Source organism: Asterias amurensis, chromosome 6 (assembly GCF_032118995.1).
Source record: "Asterias amurensis chromosome 6, ASM3211899v1".
NCBI lineage: Eukaryota > Metazoa > Echinodermata > Asteroidea > Forcipulatida > Asteriidae > Asterias > Asterias amurensis.
Genome location: NC_092653.1, coordinates 999,698 through 1,016,014, shown reverse-complemented (window position 1 = coordinate 1,016,014; position 16,317 = coordinate 999,698). Strand labels below are relative to the sequence as shown.

General features: G+C 36.4%; 1 protein-coding gene across 7 annotated transcripts in view; it reads right to left on the bottom strand.

Moving 5' to 3' along the window:
* Window positions 1-12,446, bottom strand: part of LOC139938067 (autism susceptibility gene 2 protein homolog) — a 225,433-nt gene extending 212,987 nt beyond the window's left edge. For all 7 annotated transcript variants that reach the window (XM_071933437.1, XM_071933438.1, XM_071933440.1 and 4 more), the window contains exon 1: window positions 12,012-12,446. In XM_071933437.1, coding sequence (XP_071789538.1) covers window positions 12,012-12,296 — 285 coding nt within the window. In that variant the 5' untranslated portion in view covers window positions 12,297-12,446. The remainder of the gene's footprint in view (window positions 1-12,011) is intronic.
* Between the last annotated feature and the right edge of the window lie 3,871 nt (window positions 12,447-16,317).

Sequence of the window (16,317 nt, the reverse complement as noted above, 5' to 3'; positions counted from 1 at the left end):
AGTGGATTTTGTGGAGCATATTTCTGGCACAGATATCAGGGAAATAACTCAGTGTATAACTGCCTAACATAGATTTATTGATTATTGAAAACTGAAACTAAACTTAAATGTGTACATCTGATCTTCACAAATTCCACAACTGCTTAAAATGTTATATGAATTTTATTTTGTACAGTATGGCACTATATTTTAAACAGACAAAAATATATTGAAACGATATAAGTCAAAGAAAGACGATCCAGTTCAATTTTTTAATAAAAACAATATTTATTTCAATACGGAAATGTTTCCCATGTAAATTGATTTAATTCAGTGTGTGTTTTTATACCCTCAGGCCAACCCAGCAAGAGATTGTTAAATTGGTGTACTCGATGGGCCTATAATTAATAAGATTGATATACAATTTTTAACTGTTACATTAACTTTTTCCTTGACACTTTTTAACGTCTATTGTATGAACAAGGTCAAAGTAATGTTATATCATTTTTCATCATTTCTCAACCAACCACCCATGACAAGTAGGTTTGGTTTGACTTGAGTATTCAATCACATATTATACACAGTCAACCAGCTTTGATATCTCACCAGGAAATTAAAAATTAGGATCACAAAAGCACTGAAAAGTACCTTATATAAAAAAATCCGCTCAACAACACAAAATGCATTCATGGTCTGTACTGAAAGTCATCCGTGTATGAAAACCACACATACCATGTCTGATGACTTAACAAAGAAACAGCACACGTGAATACACAATAGGACTTTCCACAAAAGACTAACAATGCTCCACTTTCTGGATGTTCCTTAATTGATTTTTTGTTAACATTTTCCGAAGGGGGTTATACAACATCAAGATGAACTTATCAAATCTGTTTAAAGCCATTAAACACTTTCGGAACAGAAAACAAATAAAAGTTCACAGATTTACAAATAACTTACAGGGTTTACAGAAGGTAATGGTGAAAGACTTCTCTTGAAATATTATTCCATGAAATGCTTTACTTTTTGAAAAAGAAAAACACTAAAACAACTATCAATTCTCGATATCGAGAATTAAGGATTTATTCTAAACACATGTTATGTACGGGAAATGTATATTACATTAGAAGCGTTGGCGGGTAAAATATATTTTGTCCACTGTGTTGGAAGTTGAAACTGAAAACCATGTGACACTTGACATTTTGTTATGTATGGGAGTAAACAAGGACAGGGAGAGCTATTTTGATCCTCTTTGCTGAGGATAGAGTAAATAATTCAAGTCAAATTCTACATAATATTGATTTGTTGCGAGGGGTAAACATTGAGCATGCAGAGTCGTAATGGCCTGATTGACCTAGTTCTGATCGATGTGCGTATAATAAACGCTGCAAGTCGTCGTCATACGCTAGTAGAGTCCGAGTTGAAATCTTTGATACATACAGACATAGATGGAATAACTGTGAAGCATCATAGGTCTTAATTACTGTCTTTAACCCTCCTACTCCTACACCATTCAAACCCATTTGGAGCATCAGCTGTTGCAAAGTCATCAGACCATTCAAAACCACATTAGTGAATGGTTTTGAATGGCGAGTCAACTTGTTCAAACGAGACACCAAAAGTAGGAGGGTTAATCATGTGAAGAAGAAGAAAATTAAACACCTGCTGAAGAAAGAAAACACACAAGATAGTTCATCAGGTATGTTTTTTTTTATATGTTATGATCGTTTGATCAAGTATAAAAGAAGGGGAAAAATTGTTGCCAGTACCAATACCAATCATCATTGAGAGTTGTTTGTGTTTGATTTTATGATTGAGGTTTTTGCTTAGTGTTTCTGTCAACAGTGTCATCCAAAATAATTCTGCTCAACAATGGCTCACTAAATTTGTTTGTTTAGCAACTCTTTGAAATTTAGTGTGAGTTGGAGTGAACAGCTACATTTACAGTCAAATAATTATCATCATTGTTCATTTATACATTTTCCTTTTATTAAGATTTATATGAACTTAAAGCCATTGGACACTTTCGGTAAACAGTATTGTCCGAAGGCCTACACTTCGTGTATCACAACTTAAAATAACAAACCTGTGAAAATTTAGGCTCAATCGGTCATCTGAGTCGGGAGAAAATAGCTGGAAAACCCACCCTGTTTTTGCACATGTTTTGCCGAGTCATGGTTGTTTAAAATAAATCCTTAATTCTTGATATCGAGAATTGATAATTGTTTTAATGTTTTCCAAAAAGTAAAGCATTTCATGGAATAATATTTCAAGAGAAGTCTTTCACCATTACCTTCTGTAAACCCTGTAAGTTATTTGTAAATCTGTGAATTTTTATTTTGTTTTCTGTTCCGAAAGTGTAATAATGGCTTTAAAAACACCACTTTACAAAAACAAGCTTATGGGGTAATCTGCATATCAAAAAACAACATCAATTTTCACAGGGTTGACAAAAGAAAACAAGTTGTTTGTATATCTACTCAGTGTGCCAATGGGTTCTTTATTAGAGTGCTATATTATGAATAACCAGACCTTGCTGGATGCCTCAAGACATCGGTGGGTGAAAGTATGGCTTTAAGTCCAAATTGTCAACAGAAATACAGTCTTAGTTCTCTATACTGTAACTCGTACCACTGAGGTAGATGCTCGTACATTCTTGTCAGGGCTAGGCCATTTTAAAATAGAAAATTCCAGTTCTTAAAAATGACAAAAGGAGCATCTAAAATGACTTTGAAGGGTTACAAATGGATGCATTGGCCGTAGGAAATGGCCCCAATAGCCTTAGAGGCGTTCTAGACCTTTAACTTTCAATAATGCAAGAACTTGGTCACTTGAATCTTCGTGGATTATTTCCAGCTGAAAACATGAATTGTTGTAGTGTGCTCTTCCCACACCAAATTGTGCATTTAACCATTAAGAGTTGTCATGACCCACACGTGAAGGTTAGTCGTTTATAATGATATCTTGCAGAGGAAGGACTTGTTTTTATTTCAGCCAATTCTCAAGATAGTCTCATGTGCTGGTATTTTGGTCTCCTCTTAAATGCATGAATTGATGATTAGTAACAACTGGGTCAAAACATCCTACTACCCCGGTGCTGCCGCAACCGAATCACATGGTTTGTATTACACCTGCAGGACCCAGCTTGGCCTTGGAAGACGCTCGTTTGCGATGCCACAATTTTCATTTAAATTATCCCCGCCTTTCACCATTGGACTGAGCCCAAACTGCCAGCAGCGATCAGATTCATCACTTGTCCTGACTTCAGTCTGTGTTTTTTTTTATGGAAGTTGTCAATAGAAGAAATCGGACAAGCGTAACAATGTGTTCAACACAAAATTATCCACGGTGCATTGGGGGGTGGGGGTGGTTCACTTTTCAATGATTGTGTGGCCGTCTGCATGACGATTCAATCACAAAAGAAGGAAAATTGACAGTTCTCTTCATAGATCTGTTTGTGAGCCGACACTGAACACGTCAACAAACGGAAGCAATACTTTGTGACTATGTAGACAAGCAATAACATCACTTGTACAAGGGTTAATCTGAATAGCATTGCTGCTGGGAATTCTAAATCTAACCCTGACCATGGATACAACTTTCATAAACAACATTTTATATTGTAATATGTGTTCACAAGACTCTGGAAAGTACTGAGTATACATTGCTAAAGCACATCGGTATGGGTAAAAACCAAAATTAATATTCGTTATCCCTGATGCAAATTTAACTATCTATTTTAACATTTTATATATAGAGTTGCTATTAAAACTGTTCTCCCTCAACAGTTTGTGTGCTGACCAAATGCTTACATATAAATTTAAAACATCAGAGGACCAGCCTAAACTAACTCCAACTAGTTCCGCTGAGCTGGCTATTCAGAAGACGATCAGAGCATACTGATCGAAACGTCGAGTTAATCCAACGGTTCTTTTCAGAACCACCCCAACTCATTTAGAGATAGTTATTACATGGTGTTACCGCAAACTCTTCTATATCTTATTTCCACCATGCAAAGTTTCAAATCCTACCTATTCAGTGTGGAAAAGCAAGGATCCCTGTGTAATTCGACAAGTGATAATGTTCGGGACTAGTATAATGGAAAGCTACATTGTAACTAAACTAGTCCCGCTGGTTAGTCACTTAAAACTTAAAGCCAGTTTTCACTGCTTAGCAGAAAAGAAGGGTGCTTAGAACCACGTCTGAACTGAATCTAGATTGGTTATGGCTACAGCAAGATAACTGCTTAGGCTTTACTTCAACTTTGAATCTGCAGCCATTGGCAGTAGCCACAGCCACAATTCGCTGCAGTTCAACACGTTTGGATGCTCCCTAGAAATTGTAGTACGGTCAGCAGAGAACACTTCAGAAACAATGTTTACCGATATGAATCATATGTCATTTTGGTAGTTTTTTTTTCAAGTTTTTTATTCCAAGTTTGCCCAAATCAAAGATAAAAGCCCCTCTTGGTAAGAGGCTTCGCTACAAACAGAAAATTTGTTACTAAAGAAAGCTCGTCTGTGGTCGTAGTTTAGAAGATTTACACACTCCAATACAGATCCATATCCGGCATGACAGCCACTGGGAAATTAAACTGAGACACACTCCAGCACAGCGACATCATTCCACTTCGAATCCACCATCAGTCATTTGTTATCATTTATCACCAGTAATAACTCACAACTACAACAATCAGATTGTATTTTTCAAAGGTCAATCTCAAATGAGTTATAGATAATTGGGATGAAAGGTTGCGGTTACCGTTAAAGGGGAGATACAATTGTTAGACTACAATTTGAGATCTCCAAGGAAATACTACATGTAGGTCTAATTTCTCTTCAAGTGATTTTTTTCAGTTATGAAAGTAAAGCATGAAGCAAAGAACACTCAGAGGGAATGATTGCATCCAGCAATTTTGCAAAGCAAAATATTTTGACTTAAGCCATTGGACACTTTGCTTTCGGAACAGAAAAACAATTAAAGTTCACAGATTTACAAATAACTTACAGGGTTTACAGAAGGTAAAGGTGAAAGATTTCTCTTGAAATACTATTCCATGAAATGCTTTACTTTTTGAGAAAACATTAAAACAATATCAATTCTCGATATTGAGAATTACGGATTTATTTTAAACACATGTCATGACACGGCGAAATGTGCGATAATAAGGGTGGGTTTTCCTGTTATTTTCTCCCGACTCCGATGACCAATTGAGCCTAAATTTTCACAGGTTTGTTATTTTATATAAGTTGTGATGTGGGCCTTGGACATTACTGTTTACCGAAAGTGTCCAATGGCTGTAACAGATTTTGTGCACACAGAATGCTAATTATTGAGGAGCAAACGATGATTTTAGAGTAGCAAAGCAAAATGCAGCAGCATTTTGCTCTGCCTCAGAAGTAATAGCTCTTTAACCCAGAGATCAGAAGATAATGTTTTTCAGTTCAACAATAACCGATGGATGTAGGAGGGAAAACTCTACAAAACCTTAGTAATTTGGTAAGGACTGAAAACTATCAATATTACAAACATAACCGAGCATTTCCTTTATTCATTTATCATTATGCAGAATCTAGTTTCTATTAGCGTAAATTTGTCACCTTTTTAATTATCCTCTTTGCATTGAAAATGAAAGCTTCCCAGACGGGTATTTCCACCTTCGCTGGAAAACTACAAGTAAATTTACCCTTGGCTATAATAGCAGGTGTCAAATAACTATCATACCAAAGTTGCAAATTACCCATTTGTACATCACTTATTAAAAGATGCCAAATAATGATCCTATCTGAAAAGCTTTCCATCATCACTCTCTTACCATTGATGGAAAAGATAAAGAAGGGAAAACAGAGCGAAAGGAAGTTCGCTTTATGCAACATTTAAAGAATGGGCAACATTTAATCTCTTTGTCAGATTCTTTTGGGACCCCCCCCCCCCCTCCCTCCCTGGTTGAATCAAGAGTCAGACGAGTAAACACAATCACTCAATCATTAAGTACAGCAGCCTGTGTGACAACAATGGCATACCACTTCAATCTCAATATATCACTAGAGTGCCAACCCTGAATGCACCAACCACCTCCAACAAAAAATACTGGCTCTCTTTCTCTCTCTCTACTACATATACCTTTGACAAACTCCCTCAATCTCTCTCTGGAATTTACTGCAGGATGGAATTACTCAAGATCGCTGGATGTGGTTACCCTCAGATTGTTAAAGGTGTGCACTTTGGGAGGAATGTTTGTAATTTATGTATCCAGACTTGAGCTGTGAAGTGTGAGGGAAAAAAACTCTCCAAGCAACATGCATTTTGTTCCACTGGTTCAAGAACTTAAGAACCGAATTTATGTGGATAGGACCCAAGCCACCAAATGTCTCTGATTGTCCCATTTTCCTAATTTTTGTTTACACATTATAATTAGTTTACACAAACCTATTTCTTTTTGTTAAAACATTTTCCAGCTCGAAGATCAAAAACAAGACAACAGGAGTAACAGAAAAAACAACCCGCTGACAACTTTTAGGCTAATCTTTTATAAATCCAAAGAAGAATTATTCTAAACGGTGCAATGGATCACCAGATGGTAGTCCTTCGTCAGACTCGACAAACAATGCCATGATTTCTCAGGAGGAATGGGATCCAATTTTGAAATGCAAATTTCAAGACGCAAGCCCTTATTAATGCAAGAAAAACTATTTTTTTAAACAAGTAAGGATACACAGAGGTGGGTTTACGCATTTTTTTTTTTTTTTCAAGTCACCAAAGTCATCAACATCACTGATGATGATAGTCTAAATCGTTATTTCCTTTTCCCTCTTCCTGTGACAGCAAATGGTTTCCACAGTTTATTTACGCAAATTACCTTACATTTATTGATAACTATTTGCCTTCTTTTATTCCCTCATTTATTTACACACTTTCGAGGATCCTATACATTTTAAGTCAATAGTAACTAGACATTATTTTTTTCTAGGAGTTTTTCAATGTTTGTCTGATTACAACGGTCTACATGGTAAGCATACACAAAGCACTGCATTATAATATTAATTTTGTCACATAGCTTATAAGTACTCCCATGTTTATATTTAACACCCCTGGCATCCAAGCACTTGTTTACTCAACACATTGCCAATAATGTGCTAATTTGAATTCCAAACAGCAATGGACATCTGATTGATGTAACAAACTCATGATTTACTGGGGTTTGCTTGAATCCACTCCAGTGGGTCCTACAAGGACGTCTTCTAATCATTCAAACAAGATGTCATAATGCTTGGCAGCTCTTAGATGCCTGAATTGAAACTCTCCTTCTGGATGTTAAAGCTATCACAGACAACATTTAAAGGGCAGAAGACATTTCCTCAATGGTTAAACTATGCAAATTTCATGGAGCTGCTGGCCAAAAGGGCGACAGATTTGTTCTCTCAACAAAACAGGGAAGTAGGCATATCTTACTCCTCAATGGTCCAAAACAACAGTATCAAATAACACTTAGCTCATAACCTATTTATTAATTATGCTAATTGCTTTAGATCACCAAATGTGTGTTCTTTCATTGAAACTAACTCCTGATATTTGTTTAATCTCTAGCAAATTAAAGAAATGTGCAAAATGCTTTCTCCTAAAGTTGCTATTAGGCAAACTTGGTCGGTCATAATCAAAACTTTTTTCTTTCTTTTTTTTTCTTTTTTTTTTTTTGGGGGGGGGGGTGTAGTATTCTCATTAGTTCACAACTTTTCTATATTGCAATGTTTTTCCAACCCCCCCCCCCCTTTTTCATAAAGGATTGGGATGACAAAAACACAACAGAAAGTTCTCGAGCGCAACGCATTCAAAATCTAAGCCATTCCTGTACAAATTTGGGTTCAATTTGGGCCCGTGTCATAACCCAAACAAACTCAGAGGAAGATAACAACCAATAGAGAAACAAACGTGCCATTCCACAGAGGATATGAACTTGAACAAATTATAGTTTCTGACCCTGGACAGCTCTTCACAAACAGCGTTAATTAACCTTGAAATGTTGTGACGGTCTGCGATCCATGCCACTTAAATAACGTAGCCTACAATCAAGTCCAAGCGTTTATTTTAGTATCAATTACATGCATAGATTGATCCATTAAATTAAATGAAGACAATGTTGTCTTTTGCATGCTTAATATAATTATGGACTAATGTCCAAAAATCCTACTTAACTAAAAGGGTTTTGTACAACATCGATAAGATTGAAAACATAAATACTCACAAATTTCCACATGTTTTACACAGTATAAAGGTGATCATCTTTCCTAGCACTAACAGGATCCAATACCAACTGAACACCCAAACTGTTGGACTCTGATTGAGGTGGTATGTCTGGTCCAATGTAAAGCAGTTAATGCACAAGTACTCCGAGAGTCCCAACAGAATCAAACAATACTAATTGGACTTTGAAGGGTTAGTTTTTAAATACTCCACTGTGTTTTATTATTTTGGGGGGATTTGGGTGTTGTCTTTTATTTGGTATGGTTAACTAATGCTATAGTATATGAAAACTAAGACGTTAAGTTACCCAGGCAATGATGCAAGGCAAGTTATACACCGCTGCATAATGTCAAGGCCATTATGTTGTTCAATTCTGAATGTCAGAATGTATCATGTTCCACGTTTCAAAATTTCAAAATAGGCCTATTGCTCAGCAACACATTGAAATCATCATTCAAGAACAACAAAAGGGTAAGGCATTTTTAAATTGACTTGAACATCACTAATTATTTTTTTCTTCTTCTTAAAGCAAAATATATTTATTTAGTTTGTATAAATTGTTTCAGGGTTAAACACAAAGTACCTGGAGTCACATAAAGGCCAGCTTTTAGTGCCCTAGTCTTGGCAGTGTGCCCTTACAAAATGTTTCCAAAGACTTTTTAATCAGAATTTCCACTAAATGGCAAAAAGGATACATACACCTTTATTTAAGGACAACAAATATTGACTGACAGTGACAGTCACTTTTACTCTACACTTCTAAATGTCATACTTTTGAGAGTTCATTTCATTATATTTTTTGTATCAGCAATACGTATAGTCCTAAAAATCAAAACAACAACCAAGTTAGAATTTCTCAAACTTTAGCACCAACCATTTTGATGACAGTTAATGTTAATGAAATCAGACGTGTGTTTTTTTTAAATGGATCAACATCACTAATTGTGAATCAATTCTATAACATTAATTCAGTGTAATTAACTTACTGATCACCACGGTATTGAAAGCTGAAAGCAAAGACCAGCATCCATATTGAACGTACCCACAGGGACTTTCAGCCAAGCTAAATGTAGTTATATTACGGCTATTCAGAAATAACACTTTGATGAAAACCGTGACCATAACCCCCCCCCCCCCCCCCCACTCTACATCCAAACCTAATCTGTTTGGGCTAGCAGCACATTTAAAGAATTTTGTTCTAGAGCATGGCCTCCAAAGCCAAGACAAGGGGGAATCTTGGTGACCACGTCTTGTTCTTACCTGTGACTCATTCTGTGTTCCCTTTCTTTTTTGGTAAAGAATATTTGGTCTGATTTAAACACTATAATAAGAGCAGAAGTCAATGCACTTTTCAAACAATGCAGTTTCACATGTGAAAACATGTAGTTTGGAATCAATTTAATTATGATTTTGATTTTTTTTAGTGATATAAGCATCCGCCAAGGTTTGAAGTTCAGTGGAGAGCTAGTCAAACTGATTTTCAAATATCTCTCTCAATCTTAGTATTCTAATTGATTTGTAGTTATCGGACCCGGTTTGTTGTTTGTTGTTTGTTTGGGTTCCATAAAGAGCCTGAGATAAAGCATTTCTACTGGAAAATCTTAAAGGAACACGTTGCCTTGGATCGGTCGAGTTGGTCTTTGAAAAGCGTTTGTAACCGTTTTTTATAAAATGCATATGGGTAGAAAGATGTTGTAAAAGTAGAATACAAAGATCCACACAAACATGACTCGAAATTGCGTGGTTTTCCATTTACCTCGTCGACTAGCACGTCGGCCATTTATGGGGGTCAAAATTTTGACTCCCATAAATGGCCGACCATGTTAGTTCGCACAGTAGAAGGAAAACCACGCAATTTCGAAGCAAACTTGTGTGGATCATTGTATTCTACTTTTAAAACATCTTTCCAACCATATGCATTATATAAAAAACGGTTACAAACGCTTTTGTTTTGACCAACTCGTCCGATCCAGGGCAACGTGTTCCTTTAAAGTCTAGGCCTTGAATTTCATCTTTGAGAGGGAATGGCCATTTTCATTTCCCAAAGGGCACTTCCATTGGAAAATCTTAAAGTCTATTGGAAACTTTTGAGGGCAACAAACCATGGCCTCAATGCTTTTCCTGGCTCGTACTGGTTGTGTAAGGTTTCACGTCGTTCTTGAATGGCTCTACAGATTTGTACTCATTTCCTCATTGGTGCTTGGTTTTGTCATAGTTTTCTAGTAATTCCTTCACGGTTATAGGTTTTTGGTAATTCCTGACGATTCTAGGTTTCTATTCAATCTTTTATAGTTCTAGGTTTCTAGTTATTCCGTTGTGGTTCTAGGTTTTTGGTAATTCCTTATGGTTCTACATTTCTAGTCAATCTTTTGTAGTTCCAGGTTTCTAGTCATTCCTTCACGGTTCTAGGTTTTTGATAATTCCTTATGGTTCTAGGTTTCTAGTCATTCCGTTGTGGTTCTAGTTTTTTGGTAATTCCTTATGGTTCTACATTTCTAGTCAATCTTTTATAGTTCTAAGTTTCTAGTTATTCCATTGTGGTTCTAGGTTTTTGGTAATTCTTTATGGTTCTACATTTCTAGTCAATCTTTTGTAGTTCTAGGTTTCTAGTCATTTCTACGCAGGTCTTGGTTCCTTAGTCATTTCTGTGCCCTTCAAAATTTCTAGTTATTCCTTCAAGATTCTATAGGATTCTTAGTTCCATTGTGGTGGTTCTAGGTTTCTAGTCACAAATCTTCCTCCACCTTACAAAGCTAAGCACCTGGAACATTCTTGTTAATACCTTCGTCTGTGCCCGCCTAAGTTACTCCCAATTGGTATAAAATCATCAGACTGGAACAATCCCATCATGTTTTTGGTCCAATTTATCTTAACATACGTTGTGATCCATCACTTAGAACATGATTCATTAAAAAAATTCTTACGAATGTTCCTGCGACAGCTTATTTTATAATTAAATGTCATTTAGGAATAGGATGTGATTCATGACCATAAAAATTAGACTTAAGTTTACACACTTTATAAACGTTACGGCACAATGGTCTATCGAAGATGAACGGTACATATAAACATAGGCCTACGTCTGACTGTTGATAACAATTACTGTGATGACCTTTTTAAAGGGAATACAGGCATTCAAACTTTTCTACAACTTGAAATGAAAAAAGGTTAATAGTTGGTCAAAACACTGGGCCAGTCACAATAATGAGCCGGTCAGATGTTTGATCTGTTCACTTTTTTTTTATAGTCATTTCCTTGGGTCAGTTGTCCGTCTTGATCTTTCTTTTGAGACGTAAAACTATTTGGCCATTTTAGGACTGCAGTCATTGTTTACTTAAAATTTGACACAGGTTAAAGGAAGGAAAAGTTTTCGTATGGTGCCACCACTTTTTCATTCGATATGAAATAATATAGTATTTCATTTACCTCAATGAGATATCCCTTTTTGTGAAAATGAGTGAAAAGGTGGTGGCGCCATACGGAAAGTTATCCTAAAGGAACATTAACTTGATCATAAGCCTACCCCTTGGCTTGGTGTAAAATAATTTCAACCACTCCGGGCTCCGTACCTTATTTTGTTGACTGCGCACTGTTAGTGTTTGGTCTGTAGTGTTACTGAACAGTCAAATGATCTAACCTATGGAAAGCCCAACACTTGAAAGTGGATGTTCCAGTTCAATTGGCTTTCAATTCGGAGTAAGACCGACCAGTTAAGTTAGTACTTCATTAAATTTTTCAATACACAAAAGGGGCAAAATGAAGTCTGAAAAATCATTGAATGGTAAACTTACCTCCAAAGCATCCAGTGTTGTGTAGCTTGAGATGGCAAAACCGTCAATTATATCCTCATCATTGGAGCTAGAACGGGAGTTTTTTCGTCTCTTGAGCCGGTGTCTCGTTCTTTCCCTAGCACCCCTTGGGGGTGGGGGGCCGTCATCATCATCATCCCCACTACCTCCATTATCCTGTGATTTATGCTCACCGTTTTGAAGCATTTGCATTTGTCTCTGCTTCATCTCCTGTGCACGTTCACGGCGGCGAGTTCGCTGCGAACATTTCTTCTTATCGTTGTCCATGTCCGGTTCACAATGGCTCTACAGACGCCCAGAGAATCACCCACGTCTTCGGTGGGGCAATTCCGGGAGTTCAGAGCCCCTAAACGGCTTAAAATCGGCCAGATTTGGTGGTAAATTTAGTAGAAACTTGAATCTAGGTTTCCAATAGGAAAACACTCCTCTTCCTTTCACATTCACTGATATCCATTTTTACGTTGAAACATCCATGAAACCGCCGAGTACCAGCTATGTCCCTTTTTTTAGCGGATGAACACAAAACTTGCGTGAGGGCGCTATTGCATGATTGATTTTGATCAGCAAAGTAAAAAATAGACATCATGTACGTCCGCCAGAAAAATAGTTCATAATAATAATGTTAATTAATATACTATTTAATCTATTTACTGTACAGTCATTGTTACTTATGCGGTATTTAATAGTTATCTTGGGTGTGTAACTTCGGAGACATCAACCAATATTGATGAGAAAAAGATCAATCAATTAACAATGCCAGACAGGTGTCTAGGGGAAAAGGAACCACTGATCAAGTTGGGATTCGAACCAAGGCAAACAGTAAGTAATGCGCTTAAAGGAACACGTTGCCTTGGATCGGTCGAGTTGGTCTTTGAAAAGCGTTTGTAACCGTTTTTTATAAAATGCATATGGTTAGAAAGTTGTTGTAAAAGTAGAATACAATGATCCACAAACATGCCTCGAAATTGCGTGGTTTTCCTTTTTACCTCGTCGACTAACACGTCGGCCATTTATGGGGGTCAAAATTTTGACTCCCATAAATGGCCGACCATGTTAGTTCGCACAGTAACAGGAAAACCACGCAATTTCAAGGCAAACTTGTGTGGATCATTGTATTCTACTTTTAAAACATCTTTCCAACCATATGCATTTTATAAAAAACGGTTACAAACGCTTTTGTTTTGACCAACTCGTCCGATACAAGGCAACGTGTTCCTTTAACCAATTGCCTAAGGCGTCGTGGTATGATTACCACTCTTATAATATTTTGTGAACAGTCTTTCATAATATTTCGGTATTAGTGCATTTCAGCGCCGTAAAATCCCTGGCAGTGTAATGTTTCACTGAGCGAGTGTATGGTTCAAAGGTGAGACAATCCTTTGATCTGAAATTTCACTTTTATAAACTGTAATAATGTGTGTCTGCCCTACTCCAGTTCATTTTTACAACTAATTTTTAGGAATTCAATATTACAAGTACAAAATACATTATAGCTAGTTTAAGTTATTAAAATTAAATTGAATTATTGCTAAAGTAAGATTTTGTATGAAAAATACATCTAGACAAATTTCGAAAATTATTACTGCTTGAAATTCTGCAACGTTTGAGAAAAACGATTCCGTCAAATAATTGGAGGTTTAGGTAGAATTTTTGAAAATTTTACAAATTGATTTGTTGACATTTTCATATTTTTGTAATTTTGTTATTTAAACGGAACAATTCCATGGATGAGTTTGCAGCCATGGGTAGTATACATACTGCGAACCAATAGGGATGTGTGTAGGCATACATTAGTGCTAGCGAAATGCATAGGCCTGGCCTATTACACCGATTTTTGGATAGGTTCAATTGTATTAATCCTACATAAACGACTGTAGACATTATAATAAACCGAACATGTGGACATTTTTGTCAGCATAGGTGGGAGCGTTTTGAGACATTGCTGACTGGAGCGGTTATGTTCATACAGAAGAATAATCCGTACTTGGAACCCATGTTGTTTTGCAAACTTGGGTGCAATCCCTTTTCACACCACAGCGTGTAACGGTTGTATGGCTTCTGCCTGGCACCCAAACAAAGATGTCGACAAAATAGACCGCCAACATAGAGCTATAGATAGCTCAGTTAGTATCGGCATATTCATAAAATCACGCTCAATTTAACTTTGTTTTGTTTAACTGAGACACAAAAAAAGTACCTTTTTTTGGGGGGGGGGGTGTACGTATTTATGAATTATTTACTTTTACAATCTATTTATGACTGATTAATTTGTTGATTTATTTGACTCATCGGTAATAATACAACAATTATTTTATATATTAATTTTCTTCTTCCAATTCGATATTCAGTGCACTGAATTTACTTTTCCTTATTTTCCCCTCTATATTCTAATTTCTTAGAAACATTCTGACCTAGTTAGATAACTCTCGATTCTGATTTCGAGAAGCGAAAGTGCCATCTTCGTGGAATTGTGAAACACTTAGACTCGATGATGACGTGCTTATCTTGCTTGATATACGTCTTCGGGTAGAGAGCCCCAAATGGAGTTGCATTGTAGAAGAATATTTAGAGACAGTAGCGTAACTATGTGCCCCTCAAATACACCCCCCCCCCCTTAAAATCTGGAAGTGTATGATTGGAAATTATTCACAGTTTTAATGTAATAATTTCAATGTTATTAAAACATTCAATTACTCGCAAAAAATGTAGGCCTCTTGTTTTTACTGTACAATCGCATAAAAAGGGCGCTGAAATTGTAAAAGGCAAACGGAAACTTGGCCAGAGAAAAGTGCACCTTAGAAAAATAGTAGGCCTACAGGGCAACAAATTACTGTAAATTTTTCAACATTTACTCATTATAGCCCATCTTTCACTAAAAAACATTTTGTTTGTTCATTAATACTTTCCATAGATTATAGTGTTTCAAAATGAAAAACATATATTAATGTTTGCACTTGGATGGATCCCGACAATAATTCATTTTTAGCTTTCAAATAACATATCACTTATCATGACGGATGCTTTCGTGCAATACCCTTAATAAAAGCTTATCAGGGCCTAACTTTCTCAAGCATTAAAAAGTAGCTTTTTAAAAATTAAATCTGAATTTGTGGGCTATCTAGGTCCCGAATCAGACATATCATCCCTATGGATAGATATAAAATGTGCCAAAGCAAATGAATGTTTTTACAGGCAATGCGTTGAGTAAGTCAATACCTGGCCGAATGTCTCCGCTAGGGGGCATTGCAAAGGGTTAAGAACACTTCCAATGCCTACTTCTTAGAGAGTACACTTTTTGTGAATTTTAGTTCGATTGTTCATCAAAGTTGCAAGAAAATAATGGGGAAAACACATTTGCATAAAAGTATGTGCTTTCAGGTGTTTCATGCCTGAAGCCCGTTTCTCAGTGTTTGGGTGAAAAAATTACCCCTTTCTCACAATGTTTTCTACCCTCACCTGTGCTCCTTACCATAGAGCCAGGGACACTGTTCCTTGCTCTATCTCCTTACCAAATAAGTTTTGGAGGTAATTCGATTATTATAATTTACCCGCAAACCTAATTAATTTATGGAGTAATTACCAAAAGTACATCGTGCCTGCCATTTCACTGAATAGGCGAGGCAACCGCCACAGCCACACACGCATCAGTGGAGTGGCTGTGATAACCATACTCTATGGGAAGACTGTTGAAGCATAGATGTATAATGGTTAAAGTGGGCGTTTTCGTCAGTGGAACTCATCGGGCATCTCAGAGCGGATGGCGTTAATTAGCGCGTATTTATAAAGGTTTAAAGCCATTTTTATGATCACAGGCTTGCAATCGGAAGATGATATAAAATTTTCAGTATCAAGTTGTAACCCACAAAGGATACTGGAGATGAAATCGGTAAATGATTGAAGAGATATAAATTGGTTTTGAATGAGTTAACTTGTTGACATAATCGTTTTTGTAATGAGCTTAAAGATTATCTCATGAATATGATTTGAATAATAACAAGGTCATTATATAGTGGCATAAGTTAGGCCATAGTAATTAGATTAATGCATAACGAGATAGCCTATTGTATTTGTTATGGTTCTTTCCATTTCTTAAAGGCACTGGACACTATTGTTAATTACTAAGAAGTAGTTGTAAAACTTACTTGGTGGGAACTGTTGATAAAGCATAAACATTGTGTGAAACGACTCCCTCTGAAGTAACATAGTTTTTGAGAAAGAGGTAATTTCTCACTCAAAAAATAAAAGACTTGAGCTGAAGCCCTTTATTAATATTATGCACCTAAAAACA